Source organism: Pseudopipra pipra, chromosome Z, assembly GCF_036250125.1.
Source record: "Pseudopipra pipra isolate bDixPip1 chromosome Z, bDixPip1.hap1, whole genome shotgun sequence".
Taxonomy (NCBI): Eukaryota; Metazoa; Chordata; class Aves; order Passeriformes; family Pipridae; genus Pseudopipra; species Pseudopipra pipra.
Genome location: NC_087581.1, coordinates 2,507,807 through 2,522,552, shown reverse-complemented (window position 1 = coordinate 2,522,552; position 14,746 = coordinate 2,507,807). Strand labels below are relative to the sequence as shown.

General features: G+C 43.7%; 1 protein-coding gene across 3 annotated transcripts in view; it reads right to left on the bottom strand.

The window, feature by feature from the left end:
- The window catches only part of ST8SIA5 (ST8 alpha-N-acetyl-neuraminide alpha-2,8-sialyltransferase 5), a 68,884-nt gene that overhangs the window by 34,166 nt on the left and 19,972 nt on the right, over positions 1 to 14,746 (bottom strand). For 2 of the 3 annotated variants that reach the window (XM_064642367.1, XM_064642369.1), the window contains exon 2: positions 11,293 to 12,001. In XM_064642367.1, coding sequence (XP_064498437.1) covers positions 11,293 to 11,423 — 131 coding nt within the window. In that variant the 5' untranslated portion in view covers positions 11,424 to 12,001. Of the gene's footprint in view, positions 1 to 11,292; positions 12,002 to 12,193; positions 12,302 to 14,746 lie in introns of those variants that run through there. The other variant, XM_064642368.1, reaches the window with a different exon arrangement.

Below are 14,746 nucleotides of genomic sequence, written 5' to 3'. Positions count from 1 at the left end.
TTGATTTTGATCAGCCTTGAGTCGGGAGAATTCAATTTTTAAAACATAAAATGTTCTAATCCTCTCAGTTGTGAATTCTAAGTGTCCATAAAAGCTGCCTGGACAAATTTGCAAACAGTCTGAGAAAACAGAAAAGAGACTTGAACTGCTCCATCAGTATATTTCTTTGGCATGTTACTGTAGTTAAATTCTACCACATTCATTCTCAGCACTAACTACATTTAAACTGGTAAACAGAGAAGAGGCAAATTAATCTTCTGTGAATCAGAATTGCAGCACAAAAGCACATGCAGGATGGAAACACATAAAAGGAAGAGAAAAAGCAGCAGAGCATAAAAAAGAGGGTAAAGAAAGATTAAAAGAATGGGAGGAAAGCTGAGGAAGTGACTCAGACATAGAGGTCTACTATACGATTGAGATAGTTCATGTAAAACAGTTTAAAAAAAGAAAAGAAAAGCTAATTTTACACCTGGAATCATTACCAATGATTACCAATAGTGGAACTTTGCCATTTGCTCAATTTGCAAATTGTGATAACTTCTAAAATTACTATGTTTTCCCAACGTGTGATGCTGATGACGACTTTATAAAAGATGTAATAGCCAGAAACACTCTCAGTGCAGAGATGCTATGTTTTGCCCATTCACTGCAAGGAAATTGCTCATCAAGGAAGATGGACGTCATTTATGGACATCATTAATCACAGAAATTACCCCTAACAAATAGGAGCATGAATAATGTTGTGCCTTGCATTGGAGAAGCTCAGTGAAGTTGGATGTCTTAGCAACAAAGACCTGAGTTCCAGGTAAATGTCAAAGGAATATTTTGATCCTAATTGGTAACTGTAAATGTTGAATCAGTGTGTGGCCAAATAAACAGTGGCGTAATGTAAGAATAGCGGGAGGGGGTGAAAAACCAGAAAATTAACAAAGCAGCAGTAATTCTGAAGGGCTTGTCAAAACCGGCTGTCAGGAAACAGCAGGACGCAAATACTAAAAGCCTGTTGCTGCAAACCAAACAAAAAACAACTCCCACACAAGCAGAGGTTTTAATAGCCGAGGATGTCAGGTAATTATGAGGTTTTTGAACTACGAGGCAGGAACGAACGTGTGGATGGGTTGCAGCAAGAAGCTTTGTATCCATCCTGCTCTCACACTGAGATCCCACCTCAGGGGGGTCTCATTGTCTTTCTGAAGAGGAAAGGAAAGGTGAAAATTCACTTTAGACCAGAAGGCAAAGCTTTAAAAGGGAGCCATTCTACAGCTAATAAATGAAGAAGATCCAAAGGGCTTTAAGCACAGCTGGAGGTCCTGTTTGGGCTCTGTCCAGAGAGCAGTCCATGACCATGCATGCAGCAGAATTTATTCAGGGAAGATCCATGGGCTTTCAGGGCATAAGAGCAGTTTGAAGCAAGTGGCTGAGTAACACAGTGATCAGCACCTCTGGGTGACAAGGACAGAGTGGCAACGGGGGCATCACAAAGGTGCTACAAGGAGAGAGCACCTGCCACTCCAGTGAGAACCCATTCCCCAAATACCACCAGCTCATCCCATTTAATCCCAGCCAGCAGGCTATTTCCACTCATCTTTCAAGATGACAGCTACCACTATCCTCGTCCAGTATCCACCAGAGGCAAATTAAACCCAAAAAACAAGCAAAACCAGATAGAAAGTGATGTTGTCTTATGTCAGTGATGCTAAGCCAAGACCTGACTCAGCCTGCTGGCCTACACAAGTGGTCAAGCAAGGGGAAGAAGAGAAGTCTATAGCCTCCTTTTTAGAAGGGGGAAGGAAGATATGAATGCCTCCAGGAGCAAGGCAAAATACTTCATTTTCTTTCTGAGCTCCCTCTATTTCTTGTCTTCACTTTTCCTGCTTTCTAGCAGTTCTCATATTCCTGCTCTGCATGCATTCTCCCTAGCAAAGAGGTCATTAGGAAGTGACAAAAATTCAGGTTTTGTGACTCCACCTTCTGAATAAGTTACAAGCTAATGGTATATACATTCATTCCATATATATCATTAGTAATTTCATAATCTTACTTCTACAGGCCTGGTCACGGTGCTGCACTTCACTGTCACACATTACTCAAACACATATCCAGTCACTGCCCTGACAACCAGACAGTCCAGGCCATGTAAAGGCTTCCTAAAGTCACTGGCAAATCACTTGCACTGTACCTCAGTTTCCCTCTTTCATAATTCTTGTGCCCTTGAAGAGGAGGAACTGAAGACTTTAGTGTTAAATGATCGTGCTACTCCTTTGAAAACGGAAAGTGATGCTCCCAGCCTATTAATGGGGATGTCACAGAGGTGTTGGAAAGTCAGATGGTTAATCCTGCCAGAGATCCAATTCCTTCTTTCTGCAAAATAGGGAAACTATGACTCACTGTTGTCCACAGGGTGTACAGAAAATAAAACGAAAACAGTGGTATGCACGAGTGACCTGCAGATGAAAGTGATTGAAAACACTCACTAAAATGGATCAGAGAGTAAAAGGAGGTTGGGTAAGGGGAACATCAGGAATCTCCAGGGTGACAGACTGCTGCACAAGTGAAGACAAGCATAGCAGCCAGCAGAGATAACAGTAAGAGGAGATCTGGATTAAAAACAAGGGTCTCTTTTTATTTTGCACAGGCCAGAAACAGCAAGTTTATTTACACTGCACTTGAAAAGACCTCAGAGGTGCTCAAAAGGAGTAAAGTTACCATGAGGTAACAGTGAGACACTGAGATCAAACCCAGCCCAGCAGAGTCCAGTCAGATTAGCCTCTGTGTCCAAAACCTCTTCCCTGAAAAAAGGGCCAGGCTCAGTCCCTGAAGACAATGAAGTCAGATGACGAGGACAAGGCAAATGCTAACCCGAATGATTTAATATCACTTCAAACACCCCAATCCATTTTGAAATAAATATTCAAGGCACAGCTGTCTAGAAAGACACAGCACAGATGAAAGAAAGAAATATAAATCTGCCTATAGCAGTCCAGGTCCAATTCACCTGTGCTATATAATGCCAGAAAAATACCATGTGTCCATTGGCTTCTTTCAGTTGGGAATCAATGGGCACAACCCTACTAGGCAGGGCACAAATAAGTAAAATGTTCCTGGGGCCAACTCATGTCCTCGAGCAGGATGCTGTCCTTTTTATGTGAGTCCATATGAAAATACATTTGCATCCAGTGGAAGCAGCATTGGATCTGACCAGCCTGGTCTAGAAAAATAGTTATTTCTCCAGTAAAATTAGCAAAATGCAAGTGTTAGTCTGGATACATTAATCCTTCTAGTTGCTCTCCACTAATAGAGATCAACCTTTGTCTCAGTGACCTACAGCTTTGCAAGTTGACTGACAGTGGGTAATTACTGAGCTGATCACTTGCCATCTTACTGGGACAAGATTATTAAAAGGTTTGGAAAATGTTTGAAAATACATGGAAGAGCAGGAATGGTATATTCACAACAGAAGGAAGAAATGAAATAAAATAGGTCCCATGAAAAACAAAATACGAATCGAGGATGTGGGAAATGAGCACATCTGGTTACACCACACACTTGGCCTTACATTATTATACCAGGGACAAGTTTGGCTCCATGTGTTAGAGGGAAATAATAGTATTAAAGTGGTGGAGGAGTATATTTTGACTAGTGCAAAAAGCAAAACTGAAAACATAGGTGGGAAGCTTCTGGATTATAACCATTATTAGACAGAAAGAGGTTTTGTTTCAAGTATCACATTTCTCATTTGGGTTAAGCCTTGCTTTAGATATTCACATGCAGTGTCTGAAAAACTCGGTCCAAAATCACTTCCCAAGAAGAATAGAACAGACTCAACACCACATTCAACTAGTGGGCTTACAGGGGATGAAATGTTGACTAGGACACCAAGAACATCAAAGGATGTCTTTCAAAGCAATGCAATCTTACCTTTTCTCATCTGTGGCTGGAAGACAAACGTCTAAGGAGTAATAGATAATCTTTATAAATTCTATTTGTAATAAAATATTAAATGATTAAAATATTATTGTTTGTAATACTTAGGGGCAGCACAAAACCCACAACAGAATGAACTGATGGTGAGGCACATTGTTTTCAAGAAAAAAACCTAACAAACTATCAAGCCCCAAGCACAGAGACTCACAAATGTTTTCAGATACCAACAAATTTTTACATTTGAGATGGTATCTCACTGCAAAGATGCCTGATGCAGGCTGAGTACCACAAGCAATCTCACCATAGCACTAGAGATCTGACTAAACTAATTGCTTTGTATCTCAAGTACTAATATACTTAGCATCAGGTCAAGTGTCCCTACCCTGCCCTGAGGATTCATGCTGAAAACAATGAAGAAAATGCCATTTAGAGTCAATGACTGTGTACCCAGTACTAGGCACAGGAATAGGCAATGCTCCCTCTCTCCATGCACTGAAGTGGATGGCACAATCTCCTCCTACCACTTAGCAAGCCCTCAAAACTATTGATGATCTAAGATGTTCAGCTAGGACTGTGAAAAGCCTAGCTTTGGCTTATTTGTTCTGATGGAAAATGCCATGCCAGTGACAGAGGCTGCTTTTAAGGTTTTCCTCAAGAGAACTAAAGCATAAAACCGACTAAATAAAAAGGACATGGATGGACAGGGACTATCTGCAGGGCTGATGAAAAAGCAAAATGTATGCAAGCAACAGAGGGCAAAGATGCCCCAAAGAAATAAGAGGTTAAGTCCACAATTTGCCTGAGGGAGGCATGGACTGCTGAGCAATGAATGCACTTGAATTAAAAATTGAGAAATGAAATGAAAAAGCAATCAAGGGTAAGAATGAGGCACAGCGAAAAGTAAGAAAATACAAAGCCTTGCACAGTGATTATGTCTGAACCAAATCCAGCAAGTGTAAGAACCATCAGGAATCTCCAATCAGGTCAAAAACAGAAGACCAGATTACCAGGTCAGCAACACTGGTCAGTGGCCAAGGATGTGATCCCTCTCAGCTGGGGCTGTGGGGGACTCAGGTGTAGTGCAACCCAAAATAGGAGCACTGGGCTCCAGGTTTGGTTTCCTACGAAGAGAGGCAGGACTGAACCTTGTACCTGCTCGCACACATAGATGCCAAGAAGGTGATTCTCTTCAAAACAACATAAAACAAGTTGATGGCAGGTTATAACAGAGATGTTTTTAACAGAAATGTCAGAGGAGTTAAAACCACTTTGGATGAGAGGGTGTTGAATTCTGGGTATTGGTAAAACTGAACCATTACTTTGTCATACAGAGTGGTTTTGCTATCTTAAAAGCAGACCTGAAACATAACAGTCCTAGAAGTATGGCAGGTCTAGAAGGAGCAGAGACACAAACCCTGTCTATTCGCTGCATCAGGGCCATAGGGAGCACTGCCAGGGAGCACAGGAGAGGAAATAACATACCCTCACACTCTGTACTCTGGTACACCACTTGATGCTTTCCTTTAAAAGCAGATTAAAACTCTGGGTCAAAAACTCCCCCTTCTAAGTAGCAGAAGGAAAGACTTTGTTTTCAGGAGCATTGCCTAAAGAAACAAACAGCAGCAATGAGAATAGAAATGGAATGACCAGTGGGAAGGTGACTGCATCCAGCTCCGGGATCTCAGCACAGGAAGGACATGGATCTGCTGCAGCAAGTCCAGAGGAGGCACCAAAACGATCAGAGGGATGGAGCAGCTCTGCTGTGAGGAGAGACTGAGAGAACAGTGTTTGTTCAGCCTGAAGAAGAGAAGGCTTCAGAGTGACCTAATTGTGACTCCCTTCCAGTACCTGAAGGGAGCTGACAAAAAAGAGAGAGAAACATTATTACGAGAGCATGGAGTGACAGGACAAGGTGGAATGGCTTAACACAGACAGAGGGCAGGGTTAGATTAGATATTAGGAAAAAACTCTTTGCTGTGAGGGTGGTGAGGCACTGGAACAGATTGCCTGGAGAAGTTGTAGGTACCACACTCTTGGAAGTATTTAAAGCCAAGTTGGACGGGGCTCTGAACAACGTGTCCTTGCAAGCTGCAAGGTGTCCTTGTCCATGGCAGGGAGCTGGAATGAGATTGTCTTTAAGGTCCCTTCCAATCCAAACCTTTCTGTGATTCTATCATTCTGTGACTTCTCAGGCAGCTGAGTTTATCTGCTCCCTGCTGGTTCTGCCCCTTCCATCCCATTGTCATCTCTCCCCTGATCCTGTGATCCCCAGTACAGGCTCCAGAGCTCCTCTGACCTCTGAGGAGGTGATTCAGCTCGTCTTTGCCAGGTTAGTTAGGCACAACAGGGATGCCTGCACCCCAGTCCTCATCGCCTTGAAATGCCCTTGGGAATACCTTGTAGAAAGATCAGCATGGCTGGATTCTCAGCTTCTCCTGCTATGCCAGATTAGACACAGTCACTTTAAGGTGATGACCATATTCCATAAATACACATATTTTTTTGTATTATGTGTAGTTTCAAGACTTTGCTTTGTCCTGAAGTTTGCAGTGCTCTTCTCTGAAAAAAACCCACCCAAAGTCAAGACCTGCTTTGTAGCTTTGTGAGGGATTCATCAAGGTGACTCACAGGATACATGTCATTTCTCTGGCATAACTTTTCCCTCTGGTTAGAATTGGAGGCACAGAGCTACCTGACCACAGAGATGACTCACTAGGTGACCTTCAGTTTACGTCTCCTGGGGGAAATATTTCAATGAAAAGAGACTTTTTACACTGGGATAGATGGTCTCAGGTTATAGTTAACACCTCCACAGGGTCTTACGAACAGTCTAGAGGAGCACAGGGCAGGAATGGGGCAGAAGCTCTCAGCTGACCTGAGTTGGCTGTAGTTCCTCAAACAACCAGTTTAGGACAAAATACAACTCAGGGCACATGCAGCCTCTGCAACTCCTGCTGTTGCTGATATAAGTACAGCATGATCTTGTGGTACAGGACAAATGATCTCTCGAGGTGTAGTCCAGGTTTATTTTCTGTAGGTTTATTCTGTGTGTTTATTCCTTATTTGCCCATACAGTGCAAAAAATTATCATAAGCTATCTTTCTTATGTGATAAGGAAAGTGGTAAGAATGTCTAGGAGTTGATTTGCAAGTGTTGAATAAAAACTACTTCAGATGTACAAAAATGGTGGTATTACATGAAGTCATGAGACTCTGATATTAATTAGGGCATACACAGACTTAGGAGCGATGTTTTATTCTCATTTAAAAGATGTAAAGCTTTCAAACAATGCAGGCTGCCTGCATGGGAAGGTTTTCTGCCTCTTGCTGTGTGATTCTTAGAGATATTGTATGTACCCCCTCTGGCAGGCCCCAGGGTAATCTGTGTTTAGAGTCTTTAAAAGTTTTGAAAGTGTGTTCTCTTCACTTGGCTAAAAAAAAAAAAAAAGTAGTTTTAAAGGTGCAGTTTCCCTTCTTCAGGTAACACTCTAACACTCAGTAAAGTGAGGCTGGTAAAACTCCCAGAATTTAGTGAATTTCCTGCCAGTAGAGTATTGGCATATAGGAAAGTATTGCTCTGATATTATTCCCTTGCCAAAAGGAAGGACTGTTCTATTGATGTCTCCCATGCTACAGGTTGGGAGATGAAGACAGATTTCAACATTTTTTTACTGTAGTGCAGTTTCCTGATGTAATCCAGGATTATTCCCTGCTGGCCAAACAAGAGCTGACAAAAAAGGCCAGCCCTCAGCTGAGCATCTGATTCAAAAGAAAATTCAGCTGAAAGGCGAGGACTGGAAAAAGGAGTCAATACCAAAGCAAGAGGCAGCTCTGGATTTAAGCAGAAGTCCACAGCATTTAACCCACTTTAGCAGATCAATGCAGTGGATTTTTAATCATCACATTAATCCTAAAATAAAAATAATTACCCCAGAGATCCGTATTAAAGTCCCTTAATTATATCTCATTTCATCATCCTTTTTTACTTGGGATCAGAAGCTACAGGGACCAGAGCTCCCCGATGTCATTCTCCAGCTTGCAGTTTTTCTCTCTCTTGTTGGGAGAGAGACAAAACTCTCTTTTGTTTTGCCACTACAGGGATGAGGCACTGGCCCTGATGAAAGCACTCACGTCCATCCCACTTTGGGGAAAACTGAAAAAGGGCCAAAAAAAAAAAAGGTGGGCAGGATTCTGCTTTCCAGTGACCCCTTTATAAAACAGCAAAGGAAGGAACAGAGAACATTACGCGGTGGGTGGAAAAGGTGTGAATGCCTAGAAATTCAATCTCTGCGTCCTCCCCTTCTTCCAGCAATGCCAGGAGCTCATCAGTGTCTCATAAGGAGAAAGAGAGGACTTGACCAGAGGCTGGGCCCCTTATCAAATTTCACTGAGCAGAGTTTATTTCCTCTCCTGTCCGCAGTCCTGCCACCCCCACAGATGCTTTGGGAACATGGCCATGGGCAAACACAGACCATGAGCCTCCGGGGAACCTCTATGGACAGTCTCAGGTGGGATTTCGTGGTGATCAAACCAGCCCATTCCCTGTTTTTAAGGGCATCTGGCATGGCACAGCTTACAGCCAGCTTTCCCATCTTTCTCCCAGAAAAGGATGCCTTTCTCCACTCTGCTTTCTGGGACCAGTCCTGAGCTTATGCTGTCCCCTTCACTGAGCCCAAGCTGCTTGCTTTAGGTCAGATGCCCTCTGCCTTGCTGGCCTTTGCCCATTTCCACCATCTTCTTGCAGAGAAAAGAGCTACCCCGTTGTTGTATTTAGACTTAAAAAGTATTGTACATTTACTGGAGTAGCAGTTTTCAGGTTTCTCTAAACACACCGGGGAATTTCTTCCCTCTGCCTTGGGAAGAGGCCTGAGGGCCTGTTGCTGTTGCTGGTGTTGGGATGCAAGTAAAGGCCATCACCAAACAAGCAGCACATGGAATCCCAGTGAGTAAATGGCTGCAGGTTTAGGCAGTGTCCCCAAGATCCAGCTTGGCAAGTGGCACCAGAGATATAAATATCCCACTTCAGCTCTGCAAGGATCCTCTCCAAAACCACCAGCTCCACCGTGGTCCCTGAGGGACCAGTTATAACCTGTCCAAGGGACCTCACAGCCAGCATTGGCCTCTAGGACGGGACTTAACACCAGAGGTTTGTGAAATAAAAGAGTAATTAGAGGTTACAGCTACCCCTGCACTGAGCAGGCTGGAGTCAGACTGCCTGGGAGTGGTCACCAGAAGGTATTCAGGGCGTTAAGACTGAGAGAGGGAGAGGAAAACTGAAAAAAGTAACTTCATGATAACCTTATGGCAACAATGCAGGCTGCTACATAAATCACCTTTCTGTTGTCAATAACTGGCAGCCTGGGACTGCCATGTCCTGCATTCTGATTTCCATGAAAGATGGGAGCTGCCATTTCCCAGCTGAAAGGAGCTAAAGTGCTCTTTCCCTGCTCTGAATGAGGGGAGGGGTGAAGCCCTCTTTGAGACTCTGTCAAATGATTTAAAAAAAAAAAAATTTAGAAAAATGGAAAAGAACAAATAATTACAAGTTGGAATTATAAATAAATAAGCAATTAAATAAATAAATAAATAAAGAGTGTTTTCCAGTCCAAGTGACAAAATGCATGCACATGTCCCTGCTTGAGCCACTTTGATGGTAGAGGGCTCAGAACCAGACTTTCTCCTTTCAATCCTGGGAATTGGACATCAGTCTTTTTTCATTCCCTGATGATGACAGCAGGGGCTCCCAGGGCACAAGGCAGGACAGAGACAGGCCACAGAGATCACCCACTGGAAGAGTTTTGGTTGCATCTTCTCATCATTTTATCTTTACTCTGGCATTTTTCATTTCAGTTTGTGCTTGGGATTTATTTCCTGTTGCTCTGATCCTGTTTCAGTCACTTGACTTAGAAAAACAGGGATTGCTAGGGCTGCCAGACCTCCAGCACAGATGCGAAAAACTGAGAAAATAATGCAAGATGAGACCTCAACTGGCCATAAAGTCACACCCTCAACACCAAGGCAGCTTGGTACTACCTCTTTCTACCTACCAGGTTCCTGAAGCCCCCAAACATGGAGATTTTATACCTCCTTGGATAACCTTTTTCTTTAAAAGTTTTCCATCTGGTTAAATTCAAATCTTTCCTGCTACAGCCTACGCCTATGACTTCTTATCATGTCATCAGTCTTTACAGACATGTATTTATTACCTTCCTCCTGTCAGAAATAATTTGGGTATTTCAAGGCAGTTATCATATCTCCCCTCCTTTTTCTCCAAGCCAAACAAAGATGTTTTCTACACCTCTGCTCATTCTTGCTCCTTCCAAACGAGAAAGTCACATCTTTCTGGAACTGAGGTGCCCAAAAAGCAGACAGAGCCCCCAGTCAGGGGGGCTGTGCAAGGCACACAAGTTTCTCTGTGGATAAACAACACTCCTGTCTATACATATTAATATCATGCTTGTTTTTCCCTCCCAGAGAGAAATGTTTGCTGATTTGCCAGCATTTTGCTTGCTCTTGGCACAAGGCAAACAACTATACGGGTTGCAAACAAGGCAAGAACCAAACCATTGATCTCTTCTGGCAGAATGCAGCTTAATTCCAGTAAAAAATTCCACAGCAGCTGCCTATACTACTGAAACCCATTTACCTCAAAGCATGAAAGATACACATTCCTCTTCATAAAATTGTACAAGCTGGAACTCCTCAAACTAGATTTAAGTAAAACAAACTCTGCATGGGTCAAGGTTAAACACTTAGAGATCCCCACTGGTGTTTGCTGTGAAAAGAGCAGTACCATTTTCAGATGAAGGACTGATGTGCTCTACAGCAGGGCAGTCTCAGCAGCAGTCCATAGGAATAAAACAGTGAGAAAATAAAGCGCTCCCTCAGTTATTTGCAAGAGTAATATTGCCACTTTGACTTTAGGAATTGCATCTGCGTGTCTGTTTCTAAAGACATTAAAATCTAAGCAATGAGCATGCTACCTTAACTCAACACCCCCACCCCCCCCCCGAGGTATTTCAGCCAGAACTTACACAGAGTGGGAATCCCGTAAGGCAGGACCTGATCAGGAGCAAACACTCAGGTGGTGCAAGTCACTTTAAGGTAAATGCAACCTACATTTTTGCAACAGCTGGGGATTAAAATATAACCTGAGAAACTCACAAAACGTTGTATTCTGCCTGACATTCTCCAGCATTCATAATCTAAGACATCACAGATGCCAGATGCACCTTCCTAGATAAGGTGTTAATGTTGTCAGCACAACACCGGGAAGTAGTTTGTACTGTTATAATGGTTTGGCTGGAGCTCTGTAGCTCCCACCAGTCCTATCAGACAACTTTTCCTGTTCCCCAGAATCCCCCCTTACCTTTTGAGATAGTTTCCCCCGTAGAGGATCTGCTGCAGCAAGGTGACCACAGCAAAGGCGCAGATGAATATGAAGAACAAAGTTCTGTTTCCCAGCAAATCCCGGCTTGATGAAGGGTCAGTGTATCCCATCCTTCCTAAAAGCCACGGAAGCTCCACCGGGTAAAATTCAGTTCATTGCCGCCTTCATGCCCTTCTTGCTGGGAAGCGGAGGGGAAAGCTCGCTGGCTTTTCTGTGAGCAATCCAAGGACAAGGTATCCCATTGTTTGGCCCTGCTGCCCCTTCCTTGCCCCTTTTGGATGTTAGCTCCAGGACTGTGCGTAATGGCTTGCTTCCATGGTAAAGTTTCCAGGAGATTCAGACGTGGGTAACATCTAAAATCATCTCTCAGAGCTCTTCCAGCGCAGGCAGCTTATGCTGTGAGAGAGGCATTCTGTTCCCTCTAAGCCTCTCTTGAAAACCCGCTGCTAGCAATTATCTACTTCAATCCCATTTTCATATTCCAGATGGGGGAAGCTGCAAATAAACCAGAAAACTGCAGCCAATGGCAAGCACGGGGCTCCGGCAACCTGCGTTGGAAACACATAGTCGTCAGCTCTTCTCCGCTTCTGCTCAGTGATTCCAATGAAATGTGCTCACAAGGAGACGTGACTGGGGCGTGCTATTATTGAACAAGCATGTAACAATCATGAGGGTTTCATTCAGTCCCCTGCAAATAAAAAAAAAAAAAGAGAGAGAGAAAAAAAACAGAAAGAAAGAAAGAAAAGGAAGAGGCATCAGCAGCAGCAATCTGTCCGGGCTATCAGGAATGTCAGGAAAGCTGCATTCTGTGCAGCAGCGTGCTGTCCCTGCCGTAGCATTTGCATGCGGCATGCAGTGCCTTCAGTCATACACCACTCACTATTTGGGCTCCTCTCTTTCCCCTGGTTATTCCTCTAGAGTAAGCACAAGCAAGGTCACTGTGCATCCCTTCAAGGACAGAGCTCTCAGCTCCTGCATGCTGATTTATTGGAGGCTCCGAGTAGCCTCACAGCCGCAGAGAGGGAGCCTGCCTCTCAGTGCGGGCTCTGAGAACCATTCATTTAAAGAGACAAATATTCTGATTGTTCCTCCACCAGGAACAGTTCTCTTTTGAGAGGGCAAAGCAACAAGACCTTGTCCACGGCCATCGTAACTCCTCTAAAAATCTCCCCATTGTCAGGAGAGGCTCCATTCAGCTCACAGGGAAATCAATGGGAGTTTTGTTGTTCATTTCACCGGGAGCAAAATCTGCCCCCGACCCTTGGCTTCTTAAAACAAGTCCCAGCGAAAAGCTTTATCCATGAATGAAACTTCCAGACTAGGAGGTTGTTTTGCCCCAATAACAGATGGGAAAAGGGTTTTGACAACAAAATGGGGGAGGGGGGGGAATCCTTTGAGTAAGAGAATAGGAAGATTTTTGTGTGAATAAATTTTCCAACAGTTAAATCAGCGTATGCAAAGTGCTGTAGTGTGCCAGCAGCCCAGCTGTGTGAAACAGCAAACAGAGATTGTTCATGGACTTTGTCTCAGCTGTAACTGGTGCTGCATGGGAAGGAGGGCCAAAGGTAACTCTCTGCAACCCTTTCAACCCAGATCCTGAAGCCAGGGCAACAGCAACCTAGGTGAGACAATCAGTGGCTAAAGCAGGCTTTGCCTTACCTAATTTTAAGCAATGAAAATAACACCAGTGTTTAAGGTAGGAACCTGGTCACCCTGAACTCCTGCAGGCAGGACACCAGTCCTTAAGACATCCCTGACTTTGCAGAGAATTTGTAGGGATCCAGCCCCTGAGATGTCCTTCTTCAGTCCCTCTCACAGCTCCCACACCTCTATTTCTGAACCCTGCTAAATGCTTCAATTATCACCTGTGCATATCAAAAGAGTGATGATCCCGGGTCAGATCAGAGTTTATCCAGCCCAGAGCCTTGTTCCTGGCAGTGGCCAGTGATGGATACAAAAGCAAAAGCAGAAGTAGAGGGCAAGGACACACCGACACCCTCTTGAAAACACTCTCCTACCATTTTGTGATTCAGAGTTTCGCAGAACCAAGGAAAGAAAAACAGTATTTAGGTTAGAAAAGTAACTGAGTTGTATGCAATCATTTGTACTGTACTAGGAATAATACACATACCAGGGGACTGCAAATTAAACAGCAAAACCAGTTTGATTCCCTGTAGTCAAAGTCATCATCTCTAGGGCCAAATATGCCTCTTTTGATGATCAGTTTATGTAAGCCCATATAATATGAGATTGTTTCCATACAGAAACTGTACCATTTAGATGGATCTAACCATATACACTTCTAAGAAACAGAAAATCAGAAACAGCCATCAGAATCTCAGTCTGAGACTCCACAAGACTCTATACAGGCAGATTTGTATGGAGAAGCTGAGAGACAAGGCCAGTAAGGTCAGATGTGAAGGAAAAGGAATTTAATGCTTTGAATTGTTTGATTTTTACTTGTAGCTTTGAAAGTCCTCACAGAGAAATTTTCCTCAGTTGCTCCAGGAGTTATTTTACAATAAGAGCAAAGTATCAGAGAGTAGAATTTGGCTTTTTATGACCTCCTATGGGTGTAATGCCTGTCTTGCAGATTCTTATATCACCTAGGTTTTGGTGAAAACACTCTGAGCCTTTCCTCCTTTATTCCCCTCTATCCAAAGGGATTTTTTTCTTGACATCTCTGCTGTAGTGCACCAAATTCCTGAGCTGACCAGCCACTCTTTTCTCCTGGACTGACAGCCAGCCTGGGCTGCAGCAAACAGCCTATGTACTCTGTCAGTCTTTGATTCTCTGTGTCCTCTCATCGTTCTCTGCTGTATCACAGCTGGCAAGAAGACACAGCACCTGAGAGGCCTGTGAGCAGGAGAGCTGCAGACCTAAAGCAAAAAGCAAAGTAAGAAGATATCTGTTATAAGTGTGAAGGGTTTTCTGTGCCAGATCTCGCACAGACATCGTTCCTGATGCCACATGGAAAAGAAATCTGTTTGCTGCCTTCAGCCTAGTGTGACAACAGCACTGCAGAACTGGAAGCAGAGCAGCTCTGTGCCAGCATAAAGGAATAGGATGCCTATTGACTATTTTTCAAACGGTGCTCAAGGTTGCCTGCAATATTTGTTGTGGGTGAAACAGTCATATGGTTCATGCAGAAGGGCTGAATGAGCAACGTCAGCACTCGTTCCCAGGGCCCTTGGAGAGTCTGACTTGTCAGCTACAGGCCTCCTTGAAAGCATCAGGCCTCTGAAGAGAAAAAATTAATTTTTTAAAACAATTTTACACCCTCCACCTAAGCAAGAAACAGGCAACAAAAGACCTACCCCCTCCAGATTTTGAGAAGGGTTGGAAAACATCTCCAAGAACATCAAATCCAACCATTCCCCGATCACTGCCAGGTGCACCAACAACCCATGTCCTCGAGTGCCACATCTACACG